The sequence below is a fragment of the Chionomys nivalis genome, chromosome 11, assembly GCF_950005125.1.
Source record: "Chionomys nivalis chromosome 11, mChiNiv1.1, whole genome shotgun sequence".
In the NCBI taxonomy this organism is placed as follows: Eukaryota; Metazoa; Chordata; class Mammalia; order Rodentia; family Cricetidae; genus Chionomys; species Chionomys nivalis.
The window spans coordinates 82,638,254-82,656,527 of NC_080096.1; the positions used below are offsets into that span (position 1 = coordinate 82,638,254).

The 18,274-nt window shown below is 41.9% G+C and overlaps 1 protein-coding gene across 2 annotated transcripts in view; it reads right to left on the reverse strand.

The window, feature by feature from the left end:
- Positions 1-18,274, reverse strand: part of Snx30 (sorting nexin family member 30) — a 124,122-nt gene that overhangs the window by 50,629 nt on the left and 55,219 nt on the right. For both annotated transcript variants that reach the window (XM_057783841.1, XM_057783840.1), the window contains exon 2: positions 10,999-11,190. In XM_057783841.1, coding sequence (XP_057639824.1) covers positions 10,999-11,190 — 192 coding nt within the window. The remainder of the gene's footprint in view (positions 1-10,998; positions 11,191-18,274) is intronic.

The following is an 18,274-nucleotide window of genomic DNA, read 5'->3' on the forward strand; positions in this document are numbered from 1 at the left end:
TAAAAAAAAATCTGAATTAGTGTTGCAGGGAGCTGTGGGCTGTGTTCCTGCCACCCAGCTCTCGGCCGCCTGGCTAGCTTATGCCCCAAAATAACGACACACAAACTGTATTCTTTTAAACACTGCTTGGCCCATTAGTTCTAGCCTCTTAATGGCTAATTCTCACATCTTGCCTAGCCCATCTTTAGTAATCTGTGTAGCACCAGTCTTACTGGGAAAGATTCAGCATGTCTGACCTGGCAGCTTGCTTCATTGCGTCTGCCCTGGAGAGGAGCTGCCTGGCATCTAAGCTCACTTCCTCTTCCTCCCAGCATTCTGTTCTGTTTACTCCACCCACCTATGTTCTAACCTATGAGGGCCAAGCAGTTTCTTTATTAATTAACCAATGACCTTCCTCCATCAAATTAGAGGTAGGCATAGCAGCACACACTTTTAACCATAGTACCTATGGGGCAGAAGGGGTCAAAACTCTCTGAGTTCCAGGCCAGCCAGGGCTACAGAGTGAGAACCTGTCTCCATTATCATCATCATCATCATCATCATCATCATCATCAGTTGGAGCAGGTGTATTAGCCAATGAACCAGCTAAGCCCTGCAGTTTGTCCTAATGTGCATGTGTGTTGGAGGATTTGGAGGACTATAGGGTGCGGGAGTCAAGCAGTGGTAGAAACGTCAGGCTGGGTCAGCACTGCTGCACCAGCAAGGCAGTCACCCTGTCACCAGGCTGCTCGCAGCACCAAGAGAAACAGGTTTTGCATTTTACTGAATACAGGGTGAAAAGATCACCCCAAGAGAAAGTAAACAAATGGGAAGAATTCCTGGAAATATGTACATTACCTCTGAGGAAATCATACATGTGTGAGCACCCTCTCAGGGAGATAACAGGGCAGCTATACATGGACAGGCAAACCTTTAAGTATGAGCCAGGTGCAGAAAGATGGGGTAGGGTGACATTGAAAAACTGAGAATGGAGATCTCCCATGCTCTTGGATAAGTAGGCCCAACATAATAAAAATGGCAGTCTTACCAAAAGCAATCTACAGATTCAATTGAAATCCCCATCAAAAACCCAACACAATTCTTCACTGACCTTGAAAGAACAATACTCCACTTCATATGGAAAATCAAAAAGCCCAGGATAGCCAAAACAATCCTGTACAATAAAGGAACTTCTGGAGGCAATACCATCACTGACTTCAAACTCTACTATAGAATATACAATACTATTGAATATAGAATACAGTAATGAAAACAGCTTGGTATTGGCATAAAAGCAGACAGGTGGACCAATGGAATCAAATCAAAGATACTAATATTAACCCACACAACTATGAATACCTGATTTTTGACAAAGAAGCTAAAATTATACGATAAAAAAAGAAAACATCTTCAACAAATGGTGCTGGCATAACTGAATACCAATATGTATACAAATGCAAATAGATCCATATATATCCCTATGTATCCTCAAGTACAAATGGATCAAAGTCCTCAACATAAATTCAGTCACACTGAATCTCACAGAAGAGAAAGTGGGAAGTAGCCTTGAATGCATGGACACAGGAAACCACTTCCTAAATATAATCCAAGCAACAATAAATAAATGGGACCTCCTGAAACTGAGAAGCTATGTAAGGCAAAGGACATGGTCAATAAGACAAAATGACAGCCAACTGAATGGGAAAAGATCTTCACCAACCCCACATCAGACAGAGGACTAATCTACAAAAATATAAAGAACTCAAGAAACTAGACATCAAAATACCAAATAATCCAATTAAAAATGGGGTACAGATCTAAACAGAGAATTCTCAACAGAAGAATCTCAAATGGTCAAAAGACACTTAAGGAATTTCTCAACATCCTTAGCCTCAGGGAAAGGCAAATGAAAATGACTCTGAGGTACCATCTTATACTATTAAGTATTAAGAATGGCTAAGATCAAAAACACTGATGATAGCTTATGCCGGAGAGGATGTGGAGTAAGGGGAACACTCCTTCATTGCTGGTGGGAGTGCCAACTTGTACAGCGGCTTTGGAAATCAGTATGACAGTTTCTCAGAAAATTAGGAATCAATCTATCTCAAGACCCCGTGATACCACTCTTGGGTATATACTCAAAGGATGCACACTCACGCCACAAAAACATCTGTTCAACTATGTTTATAACAGCACTATTCATAATAGCCAGAACACGGAAACAATGTAGATGCCCCTCAACCAAAGAATGGATAAAGAAAATGTGGTACATCTACATGATGTAGTACTCAGTGATAAAAAACCAATGGCATCTTGCAATCTGCAAGCAAATGGATGGAACTAGAAAAAAAACAACCCTGAGTTAGACAACCCAGACACAGAAGGACAAACACGGCATGTATCACTCACAAGTGGAATCTAAACATAAAGCAAAGGATAACTGCCTACAGTCCACTACCCCAGAGAAGCTAGGCAACAAGGAGAACCCTAAGAGAAAAATACATGAATTCCCAGACGAGAATTCTTGAGAAAACTGAAAGCCTGTTGGGGGAAGAAGGGATGTGGGAAGGAGAACATGAGGGAATGGGATGGTCAAGATGGGGGAAGGACAGAAAAGGAGAGCAAGGACAGTTTTCTTGATTGAGAGAGCCATAACAGGATTAGCAAGAAACCTGGCACTAGGGAAACTCCCTGGAATCCACAAGGATAAGCAATAGTCAAGAGGGTACCTGAACTGGCCTTCCCCTGTAACCATATTGATGACTACCTTAATTGTCATCATAGAACCTTCATCTATCCACTGATGGGAATGGATGCAGACATCCACAGTTAGCACTGAGCCGAACTCCCTGACTCCATTTGAAGAGAGGGAGGCTCGATATTATGAACAAAGGGGTCATGACCATAATGGGGGTACCCACAGAAAACAGCTGACCTGAGCTAGTGGGAACTCACTGACTCTGGACTGACAGTAAGGGAATCTACCTAGGACCAAACTGGGCCCACTGAATGTGGGTGACAGTTGTGTCGCTTGGGCAGTCTGTGGTAACACTGGAAGTGGGACCAGATTTATCCCTCATGCTTGAATTGGCTTTTTAAAGCCCATTGTCTTTGCTCAGCCTTGATATAGGGGGAAGGGCCTTGGTTCTGCCTCAAAGAGATGTGCCAGATGTTGTTGACTCCCCATGGGAAGCCTTATCCTCTCTGAGTAGTGGATGGAATATGTGGGTATGTGGAAGATGGGGGGAATGGAAGGAGGGGAGAAAGAAGAAACTGGGATTGGTATACAAAATAAAAAAAAGAAGGCAGGCAGATCTCTGTGAGTTCGAGACCAGCCTGGACTACAAGAGCTAGTTCCAGGACAGGCTCCAAAACCACAGAGAAACCCTGTCTCTAAAAAAAACAAAAAATAAAATAAAAAAGATTGTTTTAAAAATAAATTAAAAAACAGAATGGTTTAAATGGTCACACATGACAGAGAAAGGGGGGAGAGAGAAGGAGAGAGAGGGGGAGAGAGAGAGGGAGAGAGAGGGAGAGAGAAAGAAATTTATATAATCATTGCATAATTAGACAGACCCAGACAGTAAGCTACATGTAGTCATGTGGACATATAAAAGGCTCTCAAGCAAGCAGGATGCACTGAAACCCGAACCAGTGCACTCTAGTGTTCACGTATGCCCACAAATGAAAAGGAAAAGCCAAGCTGTAGCAGCTGTGCTTTCAGTGAGAAGACTGTCCAGCTAAGGAGAAGGGAGCCCTTAGAACTGTTTCTGCTTTATGAACACGTATTTTACTACTCATGTAATTTTTAAAATATAGTATTTCCACTCAAAAAAGATGAAGAAATATATGAACGGATTTCATTCTGTTCATCTTTCCAAAAATTTAAACAAATGTAGAATCAACCAAATTCTTACAATAAAAAAAAATGTGTGTTGGATATAGAGGCACACATTTCTCATCTCAGAGATGGAGAGGGTGAGGTAGAAGGATCAAGAGTTCAAAGCTAGTCTGAGCTACACAGCAAAATCTTGCTTCCTGCCCCAAATTATTATTTTTTAATTAAAAAAGAAAAAAAGGAGGTCAGGAAGATAGTTCAGTGGCACTGTGACTGGCATGTGAGACCCCATGTTCAACTCCCAACACAAAGTGGGAGCAGTGAAGAGTAAGAAAAGGAAGGTGTGGTTTATCTGAGCTACTAACACCATCCATAAATGATCAGTCATAAAAGTTCATAAACATCTGTAATTCCTTCTGCAGCGTGTGATTTGTGGTAGAAGAAAAACAGACGAAAAGAATGGTTTCCTGACTGAAGTACTACTTCATACATATATAAAACATATCCCAGTAACATTAGGCACTACCCCCTTGTCCCTCGCTAACACCAAACCCCCATCCCTCTTTCATATCTGTGTTGTTTTTGTAAAGCACTTTTTTGTTGACAAAGGTTTCTGTTCTGCCTTCTGTTCTGTCCCATAACCATTCATTCCCAAAGAAACACACAGAGGCCTACATTAATTATAAACTGGTTGACCTATTAACTCAGGCTCTTTATTAATTAACTTTTACATCTTATATTAACCCATAATTCTTGTCTGTGTTAGTCACATGGTATGGTACCTTTTATTAGTGAGGCATTTTAATCTTGCTTCCTCTGCATCTGGTTGATGATGGCAGACTGAGCCTTTCATCTTCCCAGAATTCTCCTATTCTGGTGGCCCTGCCTATACTTCCTGCCTGGCTACTGGCCAATCAGTGTTTTTTATTTATTTCTTGATGGAGGTGGGTCATCTTTCTATCTGTTGTTTCATTGGTTAAGTAATAAAGAAACTGCCTTGGCCCCTTTAATAGGACAGAAAATTAGGTGGGTGGAGTAAACAGATAGAATGTTGGGAGAAAGAAGCCGAGTCAAGGAGTCGCCATGATTCGCCCACCAGACACAGTCGCAGGTTAAGATCTTTCCTGGTAAGCCAGCTCGTGGTACTACACAGAATATTAGAAATGGGTTAGATCAATATGTAAGAGCTAGCCAATAAGAGGCTGTAGCTAATGGGCCAGGCAGTGATTAAAAGAATACAGTTTCCGTGTAATTATTTTGGGGCATAAGCTAGCCATGCGGGCGGCCAGGTGCCGGAGACACAGCCCCGCTGCTCATATTACAACAGAGTGGCGCCCAGCGTGATAATGAACTCCACGTAAAACCTGAGAGGGCTTAAAAAGGACAGAGAGAGAATTTAAGACAGCTTTTTGCTGTTTGTGGGTTGCATACTGCAGAGAGAAATTGTCCTGACTCAGCAGCAGGAAAAAAACTGGCTGTTTTAAAATGCCGGCTTTCTGGGCTGTGCCGCCACTGCGATCTCTGTCTGGCTCCTGCGGGTTACAGAGTCTTTGAACGGGGCATTTGGAGTAAAGTGCTACGGCTTGCTTGATGGCAATGTGGACTGCCGTGTGCCTGGAACTGGGTGTGGCTCAGGGGCACCAAATGGCTCTGAGGCAGGAGCGGCTCATCTCCACCATGCTGAACTGTGCTGGTCTCAGGCAGGAACTACCGTAATTACCATAATAACAGCGCAGTTAAGGTTTAAACTGAGCTGGACACAGGTGGTACCGTATTACCCCTACATGGTGCAACTTAAGTTTTTAAAAACTGCTTAACATTTTAAGAAATGCTCCTGGAAAAAAAAAAATTACAGATTCACAATAAAACAGATTCAGACATAAAAGACCTCTATGGGTCACAGTGTAGGATGAATGTACGTAGGCTTGAGAGAGAAAAAATATATATATAGAGAGAATAAAGTTAATGCCCTTAAAAAAGGGGGATAAAGTCTTTAAAGAGACAGAGTACAGATAGTTATAGATTAAAAGAAATAAAGAAAAATAAGCCACGTAAAAATGGAAAATTCACAGAGAGTCTGGATTCTTTGTATTATTGTGTTTTCTTTAAAATTTTTGACTGTAAAGGAGCTAACTGCAGAGAGACATTTCATTATATGGGCTGCCAAGCTAAACCAGAATGGATATAAGGGTATTATGATTTCAGAATATGGGTCTAAGGATATGATGCTTTGGAGAGGGTCTTCTTTTGTTTTCACAGAGGATGAGACTCTGTGGATTGCGTCTATCCCGATATGGTATGATAGACCACGCCCTCCTGAAAGGTTGCTGTGAACACCTTCAGAAAATTACTTCACTCAACTGCCGACTGAGATGACCCTGACACACAGGTTACACCATGAAAGATCTGAATACAGCGCCCCCATTCAGCAGGAAGCAGTTTGGAGAGAAAAACTGCGCCCATGTTCCCAAATATGGTTTATAAATGTTCTTTTACATTTAAAGGGGGATATGATATAGATATGAATAATTTGCATTGGTGTGGATTTTAAGGTCAATTTTGTTATATGTATATGCATATTTCTAATCTTGATTAAGGTATTGTGATTGTATAGTTCATTTAAAAATGTAATGTATATAGGTTGTTAATGGATAATCATCGATAATTGTCAAGCTTTTAGTCATGTTAGTTAGATTTTCTAGATGTGCATAGATATATTTCAGCTAGGGATATATATTTCAGTTGGATAGGCATTCTTCATATCTTTCAAAGACTACAGAATATGGCATTTAATGTTTTAATAACTTAGGGCTTTTTATGAAAATGAGACACATCTGCTCCTGGCAGCACCAATCTACTTCAAGAGGAAGATGGGCACCGAAGAGGCTCCTTATGGAGTTTGATAGCCATTTGGGCAAGAAACTGCTCTTGCCTGGACTGTTGCATAAACTGGACACAGAGAACCCGCAGAAAGAGGACTGCTGAACTTGCCTAAAGGTGAGATGGTCTTTCGGGGTTCCTGACTCATGAAAGAGTCTGCGAGACATTCTGCAGGACACAGCAGAAAATGACTGAACTGTCTTTGGAATTTCCTGCTTCATGAAAATGTGTCTGCTGGATACTATGGGCCTGTAGGCCGAAGATGGATGCCCCAACGGTACAAAAGAACTTTGGGTGACTGTCCAGGCAGCGAGATGTCTCTGTCATTTCTAAAGTTTGAAGTTTCTTATTTCTTGTTTACTTAGGTAATATTATATCCTTCTGGAGTCTTTGATGGAGTTGAAGAATGGTTAGTTATAGTTATAGTTTTCCTTAGTTATGATAAAAGATAAAATAGATATAAATATTGTAACTGTAATTCTTGCTTGATAACTGTTTTGTTATATGTAATCTTACTATGTTAAAGTGAAAGGCTTTCTTTTTTGTTTAAACAGAAAAAGGGGAAATGATGGAGGTGGGTCATCTTTCTATCTGTTGTTTCATTGGTTAAGTAATAAAGAAACTGCCTTGGCCCCTTTAATAGGACAGAAAATTAGGTGGGTGGAGTAAACAGATAGAATGTTGGGAGAAAGAAGCCGAGTCAAGGAGTCGCCATGATTCGCCCACCAGACACAGTCGCAGGTTAAGATCTTTCCTGGTAAGCCAGCTCGTGGTACTACACAGAATATTAGAAATGGGTTAGATCAATATGTAAGAGCTAGCCAATAAGAGGCTGTAGCTAATGGGCCAGGCAGTGATTAAAAGAATACAGTTTCCGTGTAATTATTTTGGGGCATAAGCTAGCCATGCGGGCGGCCGGGTACTGGGGACGCAGCCCTGTCGCTCTTATTACAACAATTTCTTTATTTATTTACAATCAGTGTTTTATTAAATCAATACAAGTGACAAATCTTTACAGGGTACAAGACCATTGTCACACAACACTCCCCCCTTTTTTTAAAAAACAAGAACTCTGAATCTAGTCTCCTTTGTTTAGCTTTTTTTTCCTGACCATTATCCATAACTTGTAGCCAACACTCTAAACAAAGACAAACATCCATAATCAATTTTGGGGGGATGTGGGTATAGTTTTCTAGGCTACTTCCTCTGATTGGGGGCACTGATAATCTTATGGGGACCTAAAAAAAATATAAGATTATGGTCAAAAAAAAAAAAAAAGATTATGGTCAAGTCCTGAATGGAATATTCTGTAAGGCTTGATCAACTCAACCAGCAGTCTTGAGGTTGTTCTAGATGTAGAACTCAGAGAAAACTCCAATAGAGATCCTCTGAAACGTTGGATCATCTGGGCTACCCACTCCTATTGGAGATTTTTCAGAGTGTCTTGGTCCATCAAACCACATTTGTCTGGAAGGAATCCACAGTTTCTCATCTTCTGTGGAAACAAAAGCAGAACCTCTTTTCCAAAGCAACATATCCTTAGACCCAATTATTAAAGTCAAGATACCTTTAAAATACATATGTTGATTTAGCTTAGCATCTCATACAATGCAATGTCTCTCTGAACTTAGCACATTCACAGTCAAAAAATTAAAAGAGAATATAATAACATACATAATCCATACTCTGTGTATATTCCATCTTTATGTGGCTTATTTTTTTTTTACTCCTTTAATCTATGACTGTCTGTATACTGTCTTTTTAAAGACTTTGTTTTAATTTTTAAAATCATTCACATTTAAAAAAAAACTATCTCTCCCAAGACTATGGACATTTATCTAACACTGTGACCCATTTAGAGGTCTTTTACATCTGAATTTGTCATTATTGCATATCTGTAATAATTTTCTGACCAGAAGCGCTTTAAAAATGGTAGGCAGCTTGGTCTCAGCAGCCCTGGATGCTGACTCCACCTCTCTTAGGTTTCAATATGGCAGAGGTAGTTCACCACCTGCTCTGGGACTGCGGTGGGAGTTGCCCTCACGACCATGACTCTGGGCATACAGCACATAAACCCTTTCTATCTGAGTAAAACCTAAATCTGCCACATATCACATTGTGTAGCCTGGAAATATCTGTGTATGGCGGCAGGAATCCGCCATGCTCTCCTGCCTGTGCATGGCTAGCAGACCTGATCCCACTGCCTGCACAGGCAGGGACTGCTGAGCCACAGGCATGGTCTCAGCTACTTAGCTCCTCACTCCCGAGTGGGCACACAAGCATCCAGACCCAAAGTGGATGGTGGGCATCAACCCCCAAAAGGAGCCAAAGCTGTTCCTGTAACTAGCACAAACCAGAAAGCCTTCCCTTAAAAAAACTGCACAATTCTTGCCACTAAAGCTGAGTCAGGAAAACTCTTAAAGGAACTGCATCTGCTTGCCGCCAGAGTATGTTTGTGTATGTATAAAACTCCTTCCCATCTGCTTGCCGCCAGAGTGTGTTTGTGTGTGTATAAAATTCCTTCCCAAACTCTCTCAGGTTTTAAGTGGATTTAGTTGGCCATGTTTGCACCAATTGTTGACAGAGGTTTCTGTCCTGCCCCGTCCTGCAGTGTCTGAAGATGTTTCTGATCGTCACAAGTTGGGGTTGGAGACAAGTGGAGGGTGCTACTAGCATCTAATGGACAGAGTCTAGGGATGTCCTACATCCTACAATAGGACAGCCCCCACAGAAAGTACTGTTCATCTCAAAATATCAATACTGTCAGTTAAGAAACCCTGCTCCAACTCTAAAATTTTAATACTATTTTGAATATGAAAAAAGACTTCAAAAAAGTAAAAGTCAACAATATAGATCAGGGATGTAGTTCAGTGGTAGAACACTTGTCTACCAGAAACAAGGCCTTGTGTTCCATACCCACCATTCCCTCAAAGAGTAAGAGTTAAGTGTATGGCAGGGAAGTGGTGGCACACGCCTTTAATCCATGCACTTGGGAGGCAGAGACAGACAGATCTTGGTGAGTTTGAGGCTAGCCTGGTCTACAGAGCGAGTTCCAGGACAGCCTGAGCTGTTACACAGAGAAACCCTGTCTCGAAAAACCAAAAGAATTAAATGTATTATTTTACAAGTAGAATTAAATGAAGAATATGAACTTTGTAATCTTACAAATTCATGTTTTGTTATAACAAAAAGTTACCAATTTTGTTGCCCCATACAGGTTATTCAGTTTCCTCATGTATAAAATTCTAACTAAACACAAATCTTTTAGGATTTCTGTTAAAACTAATCAATTTAGTCCCAGTGCTCTGCCCTCTACCGGTCTGGTAGAGAGCATGGCAGAGAATCACCAGACATCAGTTTCCGTCCCCTCACTTCTGTCTTTAACTCCATTTATTCCAAATCCTGGTCCCATCACAGACATGGATTGGTATACAGTCATGCATATTGTGAAACATTATGCAAAACCACTAATGACACAGAAGTATTACAGGGACTAAAAGTTTTATTTAAACTATTTCAGCCACAATTTTCCCATTTTAAGAATAAAAACCTATTGTAAGCATATAATCCTTTTTAACTTTTAACATAATCTCCCTCTCATAACTATAATGAAGTGACCACAGGAGAGACAGCAAAAGCAGAGAGAGGATCTCAACGGCTCAGAGCGTTGTTCTGGGCTGTGTCCTAAAGAGGATCTCAATGGCTCAGAGCGTTGTTCTGGGCTGTGTCCTAAAGAGGATCTCAACGGCTCAGAGCGTTGTTCTGGGCTGTGTCCTAAAGAGGATCTCAACGGCTCAGAGCGTTGTTCTGGGCTGTGTCCTAAAGAGGATCTCAACGGCTCAGAGCGTTGTTCTGGGCTGTGTCCTAAAGAGGATCTCAACGGCTCAGAGCGTTGTTCTGGGCTGTGTCCTAGGTGCTGTGATAAACACCGTGGCCAAAGTCAACTTGGGGATGAGAGGGTCTATTTGGTTTACACATCCCAATCACAGTTCATTACTGAGGGAAGTCAAGGTAGAAACTTAAAGGCAGGGACTGCTGATGCAGAGACCATGAAGGAAGGCTGCTTACTGGCCTGCTCATGGCTAGTTGCCTTCCTGATATCTCACAGGACCACCTGCCCAAGGGTTGTACCAACTACACAGGACTGGGCCTTCTTACATCAGTCACTAATGAAGAAAATGCTTCTCAGACTTGCCTATAGGTCAATCTTCGAGAGGTATCCTCTTACTTGAGGATTCTGCCCAAAAACAAAAACAGAAAACACATGCACAAGTATGAACCCCCACAAAGTAGGGACCTACTTTGGTAGTGATCCTGTATGTGATGTAGGTCTCCATTGTACAGACATGCTTTTTAGGATCATCAACCGTGACAAAGAGATCTCGAGTTTCACCATCAATGTCATCATCAAGCTGGAGTCTGTTCAGAAGGGAAGATGACGACGCTGGGCTCGAAGTGCCTGCTGGAGTACCACCATTGGGCAAAATGAGATCCTGGAAGAAAAGAACAGTCTTAAAAATCACACGAATGGAGAACCTCACCACACCACAGCTGCTGCAGCCACTATGAAAAACCTCAAAAACAACTGCCAATGCGCCCGTGTTTCTCTTCACTCCATGTGTCACAGGAGGAACTCAAGTAGAAACTGATGCAGAGGCCATGGAGGAATGCTGCTTACTGGCTTGCTCTCCATGGCTTGCTCTGCCTGCTTTCAAATAAACCCTAGGATGACTTGTCCATGGGTGGCACCTCCCATGGTGGGTTTGACCCTCCCACATCAATCATTAATCAATACAATGCCCAACAGACTTGCCTACATGCCAGTATGATGGAGGTGTCTTCTAGATTGAGGTTCATTTTCCCAGATGGCTCTAGCTTGTGTCAAGTTGACAAAAAGCTAACCAGATCTTAGCCTCTCATGCTATCTGTCCCATTTGTATTTAAAATTTCACAGTAAAAAAAAAAAATTTAAAAGAGATTGTCAGAGGGAGAAATGTCAGGAAGGAAGGAAGGAAGGAAGGAAGGAAGGAAGGAAGGAAGGAAGGAAGGAAGGAAGGAAGGAAGGAAGGACAGCAAACCAGTTCTCATTCTCTTTCCACCATAGGATGAAGGCCTAAGGCTACCTGGATAAATTACATGTTAAGAATTTGTTACAAATATAGTATCCTATTTATGTTTTATTTTATTTTGGGTTTTTCGAGACAAGGTCTCACTGTGTAGCCTTGGCTATTCTGGAACTTGCTCTGTGGACCAGGCTTGGCCTTGAACTCAAGAGATTCACCTGCCTCTGAATGCTGGGATTAAAGGCCTGCGCAGCCATCATCCAGTGTTTTTGTTATTGTTGTTACTTGTTTGCTTTGCAAGCACAGTATATTTAAAAGCTGTGGTGGTTTGAAGTAAATGGCTCCCACAGGCTCCACAGAGAGTAGGACTATTAGGAGTTGCAGTCTTGTTGGAGCAGGTGTGTGTGGCCTTGTTAGAGGAAGTGTGTCACAGGGGATGGACTTTCAGGTTTCAAATGCTCAAGCCAAGCCCAGTGTCTCTCTCTTCCTGCTGATCCAGACAATATAACTCTAAGCTACTCCTGGGCATCATGTCTGCCTGCATGCCACCATGTTTCCTACCATGATGGGCTAAACCTCTGAAGCTGTAAGCCAGCACCAGTTAAATGCTTCCCTTTATAAGAGTTGTGGTCATGGCTCTCTTCACAGCAATAAAAACCCTAACTAAAACAAAGGCCATGAACATCTAAGGCCCAGTCTAACAGGCCCCCTGTGGTGTTAGAACTTGACAAGGGAACAGAGCCTGTCTCTCCCAGAAGATGGGAAGACCCGAGTGTCACCTCAGAAGTCACTGGAAGACAAAGATTAAGAATGTGGCAAAAAGTGACAAGACAGCAATGGAAAGGCACTGGTGCCCCAAAGACACTCTGAGAGCTCTGACCTGTCCCTTGGAAGTCACCTCAGAAGTAATATCCATGAGCTACAGCTGATCAGAGGAGACCCCAAAGAAGAAAGATGAGACAAGGCAGAGGAAAGCAAGGCCTGGGGTGAAGAGGACCAAGGTTTAGTTCCCAACACCCACCTAGTATCTCACAACTGTCTGTAATTCCAGTTCCAAGAGACCCAAAGTTCTTTCATTGCATCTGCAGGCACCATGTATACATGTGGTACACAAACATACATGCAGGCAAACAAATATTCATACTACAAAATAAAAATAAATACTTTTACATAATTGGTTTATACACCTGATTTATCCACAAACAATAGCTTCTCCTTGTGTGTGCATGTGTACATGTGTGTGCACTTGCTGATAAAATTATCTTTCTTGTACATGTGGAACATGTGTGTGCACATGTGTGTGCATGTGCTGGTGTAATTATCTATCTGCCTTCTCTTGTCTGATCTACAGAGACTCTATACCAACTCTCCTAGGTTTATCCCTAGGGACCTCAGCCAGTAACCCTGAGGAATAGCCACATATAATATGAAATGCCCTGTACTAAGAAAACACAAAGATCTTAGGGGTAATGAGTGAGGGTTAGGTGAAGTGAACAGCCCATCAGAGACCTCAGGAGTGAAGTTTGTTGTGCTCTGAGCTGGATTCTCAAGCAGGCATCTCATGATAGCAGCACCGTCTACAACCAACATGAGCTGCAGACACTGCAGACACAGAGCAAGTTATCATCAGTCAGTTCTCCATACCACAGTTAGAGTCCTTCTTAAAGAAAAAAAATCAAATCTAAGGCTAGAGAGAAGACTCAAAAGTTCTGAGTACTTGTTATTAGCAGAGGGCACCTACATAGTGTGGTTCACAACTGCCTGGTACTCAGCAGTGAGGGACCTGACACCCTCTTCTGGTGTCCTCAGACACCTACACTCATGTATACAAACACACACACAGATACACATATGTATATAATTTAAAATAAATAAATCAATATAGAAAGTTCCAGGACAGGCAAGAAAACACAGAGAAACTCTGACTCTTATAGCAACACAAAACCAAAACAAAACCCACTCATTGCTGCAAAATGTCAACTCTTGCCTGTAGTTGTAAGAACACTCCTTCCTCTGTTCCCTGTCCCTCACTCTTTACCCAAGAAAGACACACAAAGAAAACTGCATTCCCTCACAAACTCCTCTGGTTCAAGAAATTCCAGTTTCAAGATCTGTCATAGCCAGTGGTTGGCAAGATAATTAAAATACACTTACATCTCTGGCGAGATTTTCCGTTATGTTAAACACGAGGTTCATAAAAGCAGAGTGGCCTTTACTGGGAGTCACTATGGATGCAGAAAAAATACTGGTCATGCTAACACAGTCCAGTTTCTCTTTTGACACCAGGTAATGTGGGTAACATGAAGACCCCTTTCAGAAGAGTACAGCAAAGCAGATCAAGGCACCCACAGGGGAGGACAGCACTTATCCACAGCCTGCACCTGCCCAGTTTGTCCTAAGTCATGGATACAGCAGAGACCTGGAGAATGAATATTTCCTACACAAATTGAACAGAACTCTCCTGACTGATGATTTTGCTGTAAAATTCAACTTAAAGCCACTCTGGAGATCAACTCAAAGGGAAAAAACTCAAAAGTAGGCTTGTCAAAGATACTAACAGAACAGGGGACACAATGAAACCTGAAAAGTGGCCAGGATTGATGGCATTTACAGCAGCAAGACAGACAATATATTATACATTCCTTATAAAAATTATAAATCCAAGCTGGGTATAGAGGAGAATGCTTGTAATCCTAGTACTGGGGTGGTAGAAGCAAGAATTAAAAGTTTGAGACCAGTCTGCATTATATAGCAAAGTTCTTCTTAAAAAAATAGACTCCAGACAGACAGATAGATAAAAATTATAAATCTAGACTTCTAGACAATCTCAATAAGTTAACCGCCACAGCTAACTTCCTCCCCACCCTACACTAGATGCTAACGTAGCATCTAAAGAATGGGATACAAAAGCGATGTGATTCTGAGAACCAGGAGAGGGTGCCACCCAAGGACCAGGCTTTCTAAAAATTTATACTAGATATAATTAGGGCACTGCTGAAAAGGGGACCGAGAGACACCTTTAATAGAGTTTTTTGAGACTATGTAACTGTCATTGAGGCTTGCAAAGATGTAGAAAATATCTTTGCCCCAACCCCTTCATAAGTAGCCTAATTTGAGAATGCAGTTGTAGGGCTGGTGGTGGGGTGTGGCGGACGGGACAATGAGACAAAGGAAGGCTTCTGGCTGAGGCGCTGCACAGAAACCACAAGGCAGGGTGAGGATCACCAGCAGGGGTGCCCTTCCCACAAGGCTTTGTGTAGCTTAAGGGGCTCTGAGGGGCGTGGGGGTTGGTGCTGACCACAGAGCACCGGGAAGGACGCTGAGATGAGTCAGGCCACCTTTCACCAACTGCCCAGGACTTGCCTTCCGCCCCCATCCTTCTCTGTTTGCTCAAGTGTTTAGAAGTGAAGACTCCAAAAAGACAGTTCAGCGACATCAAGCAGAAACAGGCAATCCAATAGTCCAATAATCCACCTGTTCTGACGTGAAGCGAATAGCAGACCTGCGTTATTACCACACCAGACATGAGTAAACAATCAAAAAGAAAGTGAAAACCCTAAGCCTGTGCTCTCTCGTTCATTACGACCCAAGGAAATAAGAGAGGCAGAGTCCACAAAGCAGATAAATATATGTATGAAAAGCTTTAACCCATAAAATGAACACATTAGGCCACATCTACTTTGTGCTCCCATTAGAAAAAAAAAAGTCAGAAAATTTAAAATACATCCTGAAAACAAGAAAAAGCAAAAAGAAAAAAAATTCAATTCACTTAAAAAATGGATTAGATAAAGTGAAACTTACAAAGCCTGGCCAACATAGAAAGAAGAAAAATAATAACTATTTAGATCTTATCTCTATATGTGATTTTAAGTTATAAATGTATTACAAATAACTACACCAATAAGTTCAGAAAGACACACAAGCTTGGTAGCACTGGGGAAGGAGAGACAGATATGCAGCAAATGAAGTTAAAGAAAAACAGAAAATCTGGAAACAATAACCATCAAGGCCCCAGAGGTTCTGCGTCAGTCAAATATTCTGAGACACACATGAAAACACAAAGAGACCTTCCAAGTGACTTTGTGATGGCTAACCAATAATCTGCTATCAAAATTCCATGAGAATGAAGGCAACTATTATATACAGCAGCAATAAAGTAAGAGCCAAACCCGTGGCTTGTGTGTTAGTTTTATCAAATGTAATGAAGTGCCATAAAATGGGCCATACACCCAGCTCTGTTTCTTTAATTTAGTTAATCAATGAATTGATGTTTTGCAGGACAAGGGCTTGAACTCAGTCCTAACTCTACCACTAAGCTATACCCCCTGCTCTGAAAAGAACTTTTTAAAAAGATGGAGGATGGAAAGATGGCTCCGCCCTAAAGAGCACTTGACTGCTCCCTGACCTTCCAAAGGACCCAAATTCAGTTCCCAGCACCCACACGAGGTGATTCACAACTGCCTGTAACTCCAGCTCCAGGAATCCAATGCCCTCGCTGGCCTCTGCAGGCACTGCATTCATGTGCACAAACCCACATACACATATATAACAAAAAAATCATGAATCTTCAAAAAGAATAGACCAAGGGGGTTGGAAAGATGGCTCAGTGGTTAAGGGTCCCTGTTGATTCCCAGCACGCACATGGTGGCCCCAAACCATCTGCAACTCAGTTCCAATGTACTCAGCAGGTATGCGTGTGGTGCATACACATGAGTGCATATTCATACCCAGAAAGTAAATAAATAACTACTTTTATTTTTTAGAAGACTGTATCAGGGAGCTGGTGAGAAGGTCCAGTGGGTAAGAGCACTGCCTGTTCTTCCTGAGGACCTGGGTTCAATTCCCAGCACTTCCATCACAGCTCAGGAGCATCTGTAACTGCTGCGTTAAGGGATCCAATGCCTCTTCTGGCCTCCTAGGGCACTTCGCACACACGGCACACAGACACGCAAACAGAGCATCCACATACATAAAATAAAAATAGTTTTTGAGAAGAATAGGGGCGTTGGTGTAGCTCAGAGGGGGTAAGGGTCAAGGCACTTGCCACCAAGCCTGAATTTGATCTCATATTCTAGAACGTCAACTCCCAAGGCTGCCCTGTGACCTACACACTTGTGACATGGCATGCCTCTCCACCCTTTCATGGTCTTGCATACACAATAAATATGTAATATCGAAAAAAGAATGTATTAAGATCAAAACAAGCGAGTTCTAAGAAAGCAAGAAGGATTCAACATAAAGAAATGTATTGATGTAATTACTACACTAAGAACTGTATGCAGATGGATTGTTGAAGGCAACCATGTCCACAGATCCAAAGTGTTTACTGGTGGCATTCACTGGTAAATATGAGCCACTGTATTAAAATCTCTAAGTAAAATTAAGGATTTGGACAAGGAAAGTTCATAGTATATTAGATACTATCAAAACATCAGCAATGAACTTTAAAAACCCTTTTCTAAGTGAAAGAAGCCAAACACCAAAGGCCACACATTTCATGACCTGCTTCTATTAACTGTACAGCCATGTCCTCAGACACAGAAAGCAGACTTCTGGTTGCCAGGAGCTGAAAGGAGCAGAGGACAGCACTGATGATACAGTGGGGATGTTGACAGAAGTATTTTGAAGTTAGACAGTGATGGTGGTTTCACAGTACAAATCAACAGCTGACAACTGACTTCTTCCTGTGTAAATTATGTCTCAATAATCATGATACAATACAGCAAACAGTGTGAAAACTGGAGGCACATCTACTAAACTCAGAGGGAAGAGCCTTTTTCAAGGAGGAGGAGTACTGAGGGAGAGTCTCATGTAGTCCAGGCTGGCCCAGAACTCACTACACAGAGGAGGATGACTTGAGCTCCTGATGTTCGGCATCCCAGTGCTGGGATCCAGGTGCGGACCACCTCCCCAGTGCTGACACCCAGAATCTGGAGACAATGCAATGACGCACTGTAATACCTGAAAACATGTAGCAGTAATCAGCCATACTGCTTCATGACAAGTCAAGTTCCCCAAATTAACCTCAACTTTAATACAAGCAACAGTAGAAAATGATAAACGCAAACAATGAGTTTACTAAATATTATTAAGTGAAACCAGCAGATGACACAGAGGGGACAGTCAGTGTACACCTGCTGCGGGATGTCTTTCTGCACACTGTAAATATGTGCTGCTGTCATTGGTTGATAAGTGAAGCTCATTTGGCCTATAGTCAGGCAGGATATAGCTAGACCGGAAAGACAAACTGAACACAGAAAGGAGAAGGGTGAAGCCAGGAATTGCAAGACAGATGCAGAGGAAGCAAGATGAGAATGTACTGAGAAAATGTACCAAGCCAAGCCATGTGGCTAAACATAGACAAGAATTACGCATTAATTTAAGTGTAAGTGCTAGTTAGTAATAAGCCTGAGCTACCACCGAGCATTTATTAGTAATATTAAGCCTCTATGTGGTAATTTGGGAAGCAGCTATCAGGTATTTGACAGTGGCTGTGAGACACAGGAAAACTTCT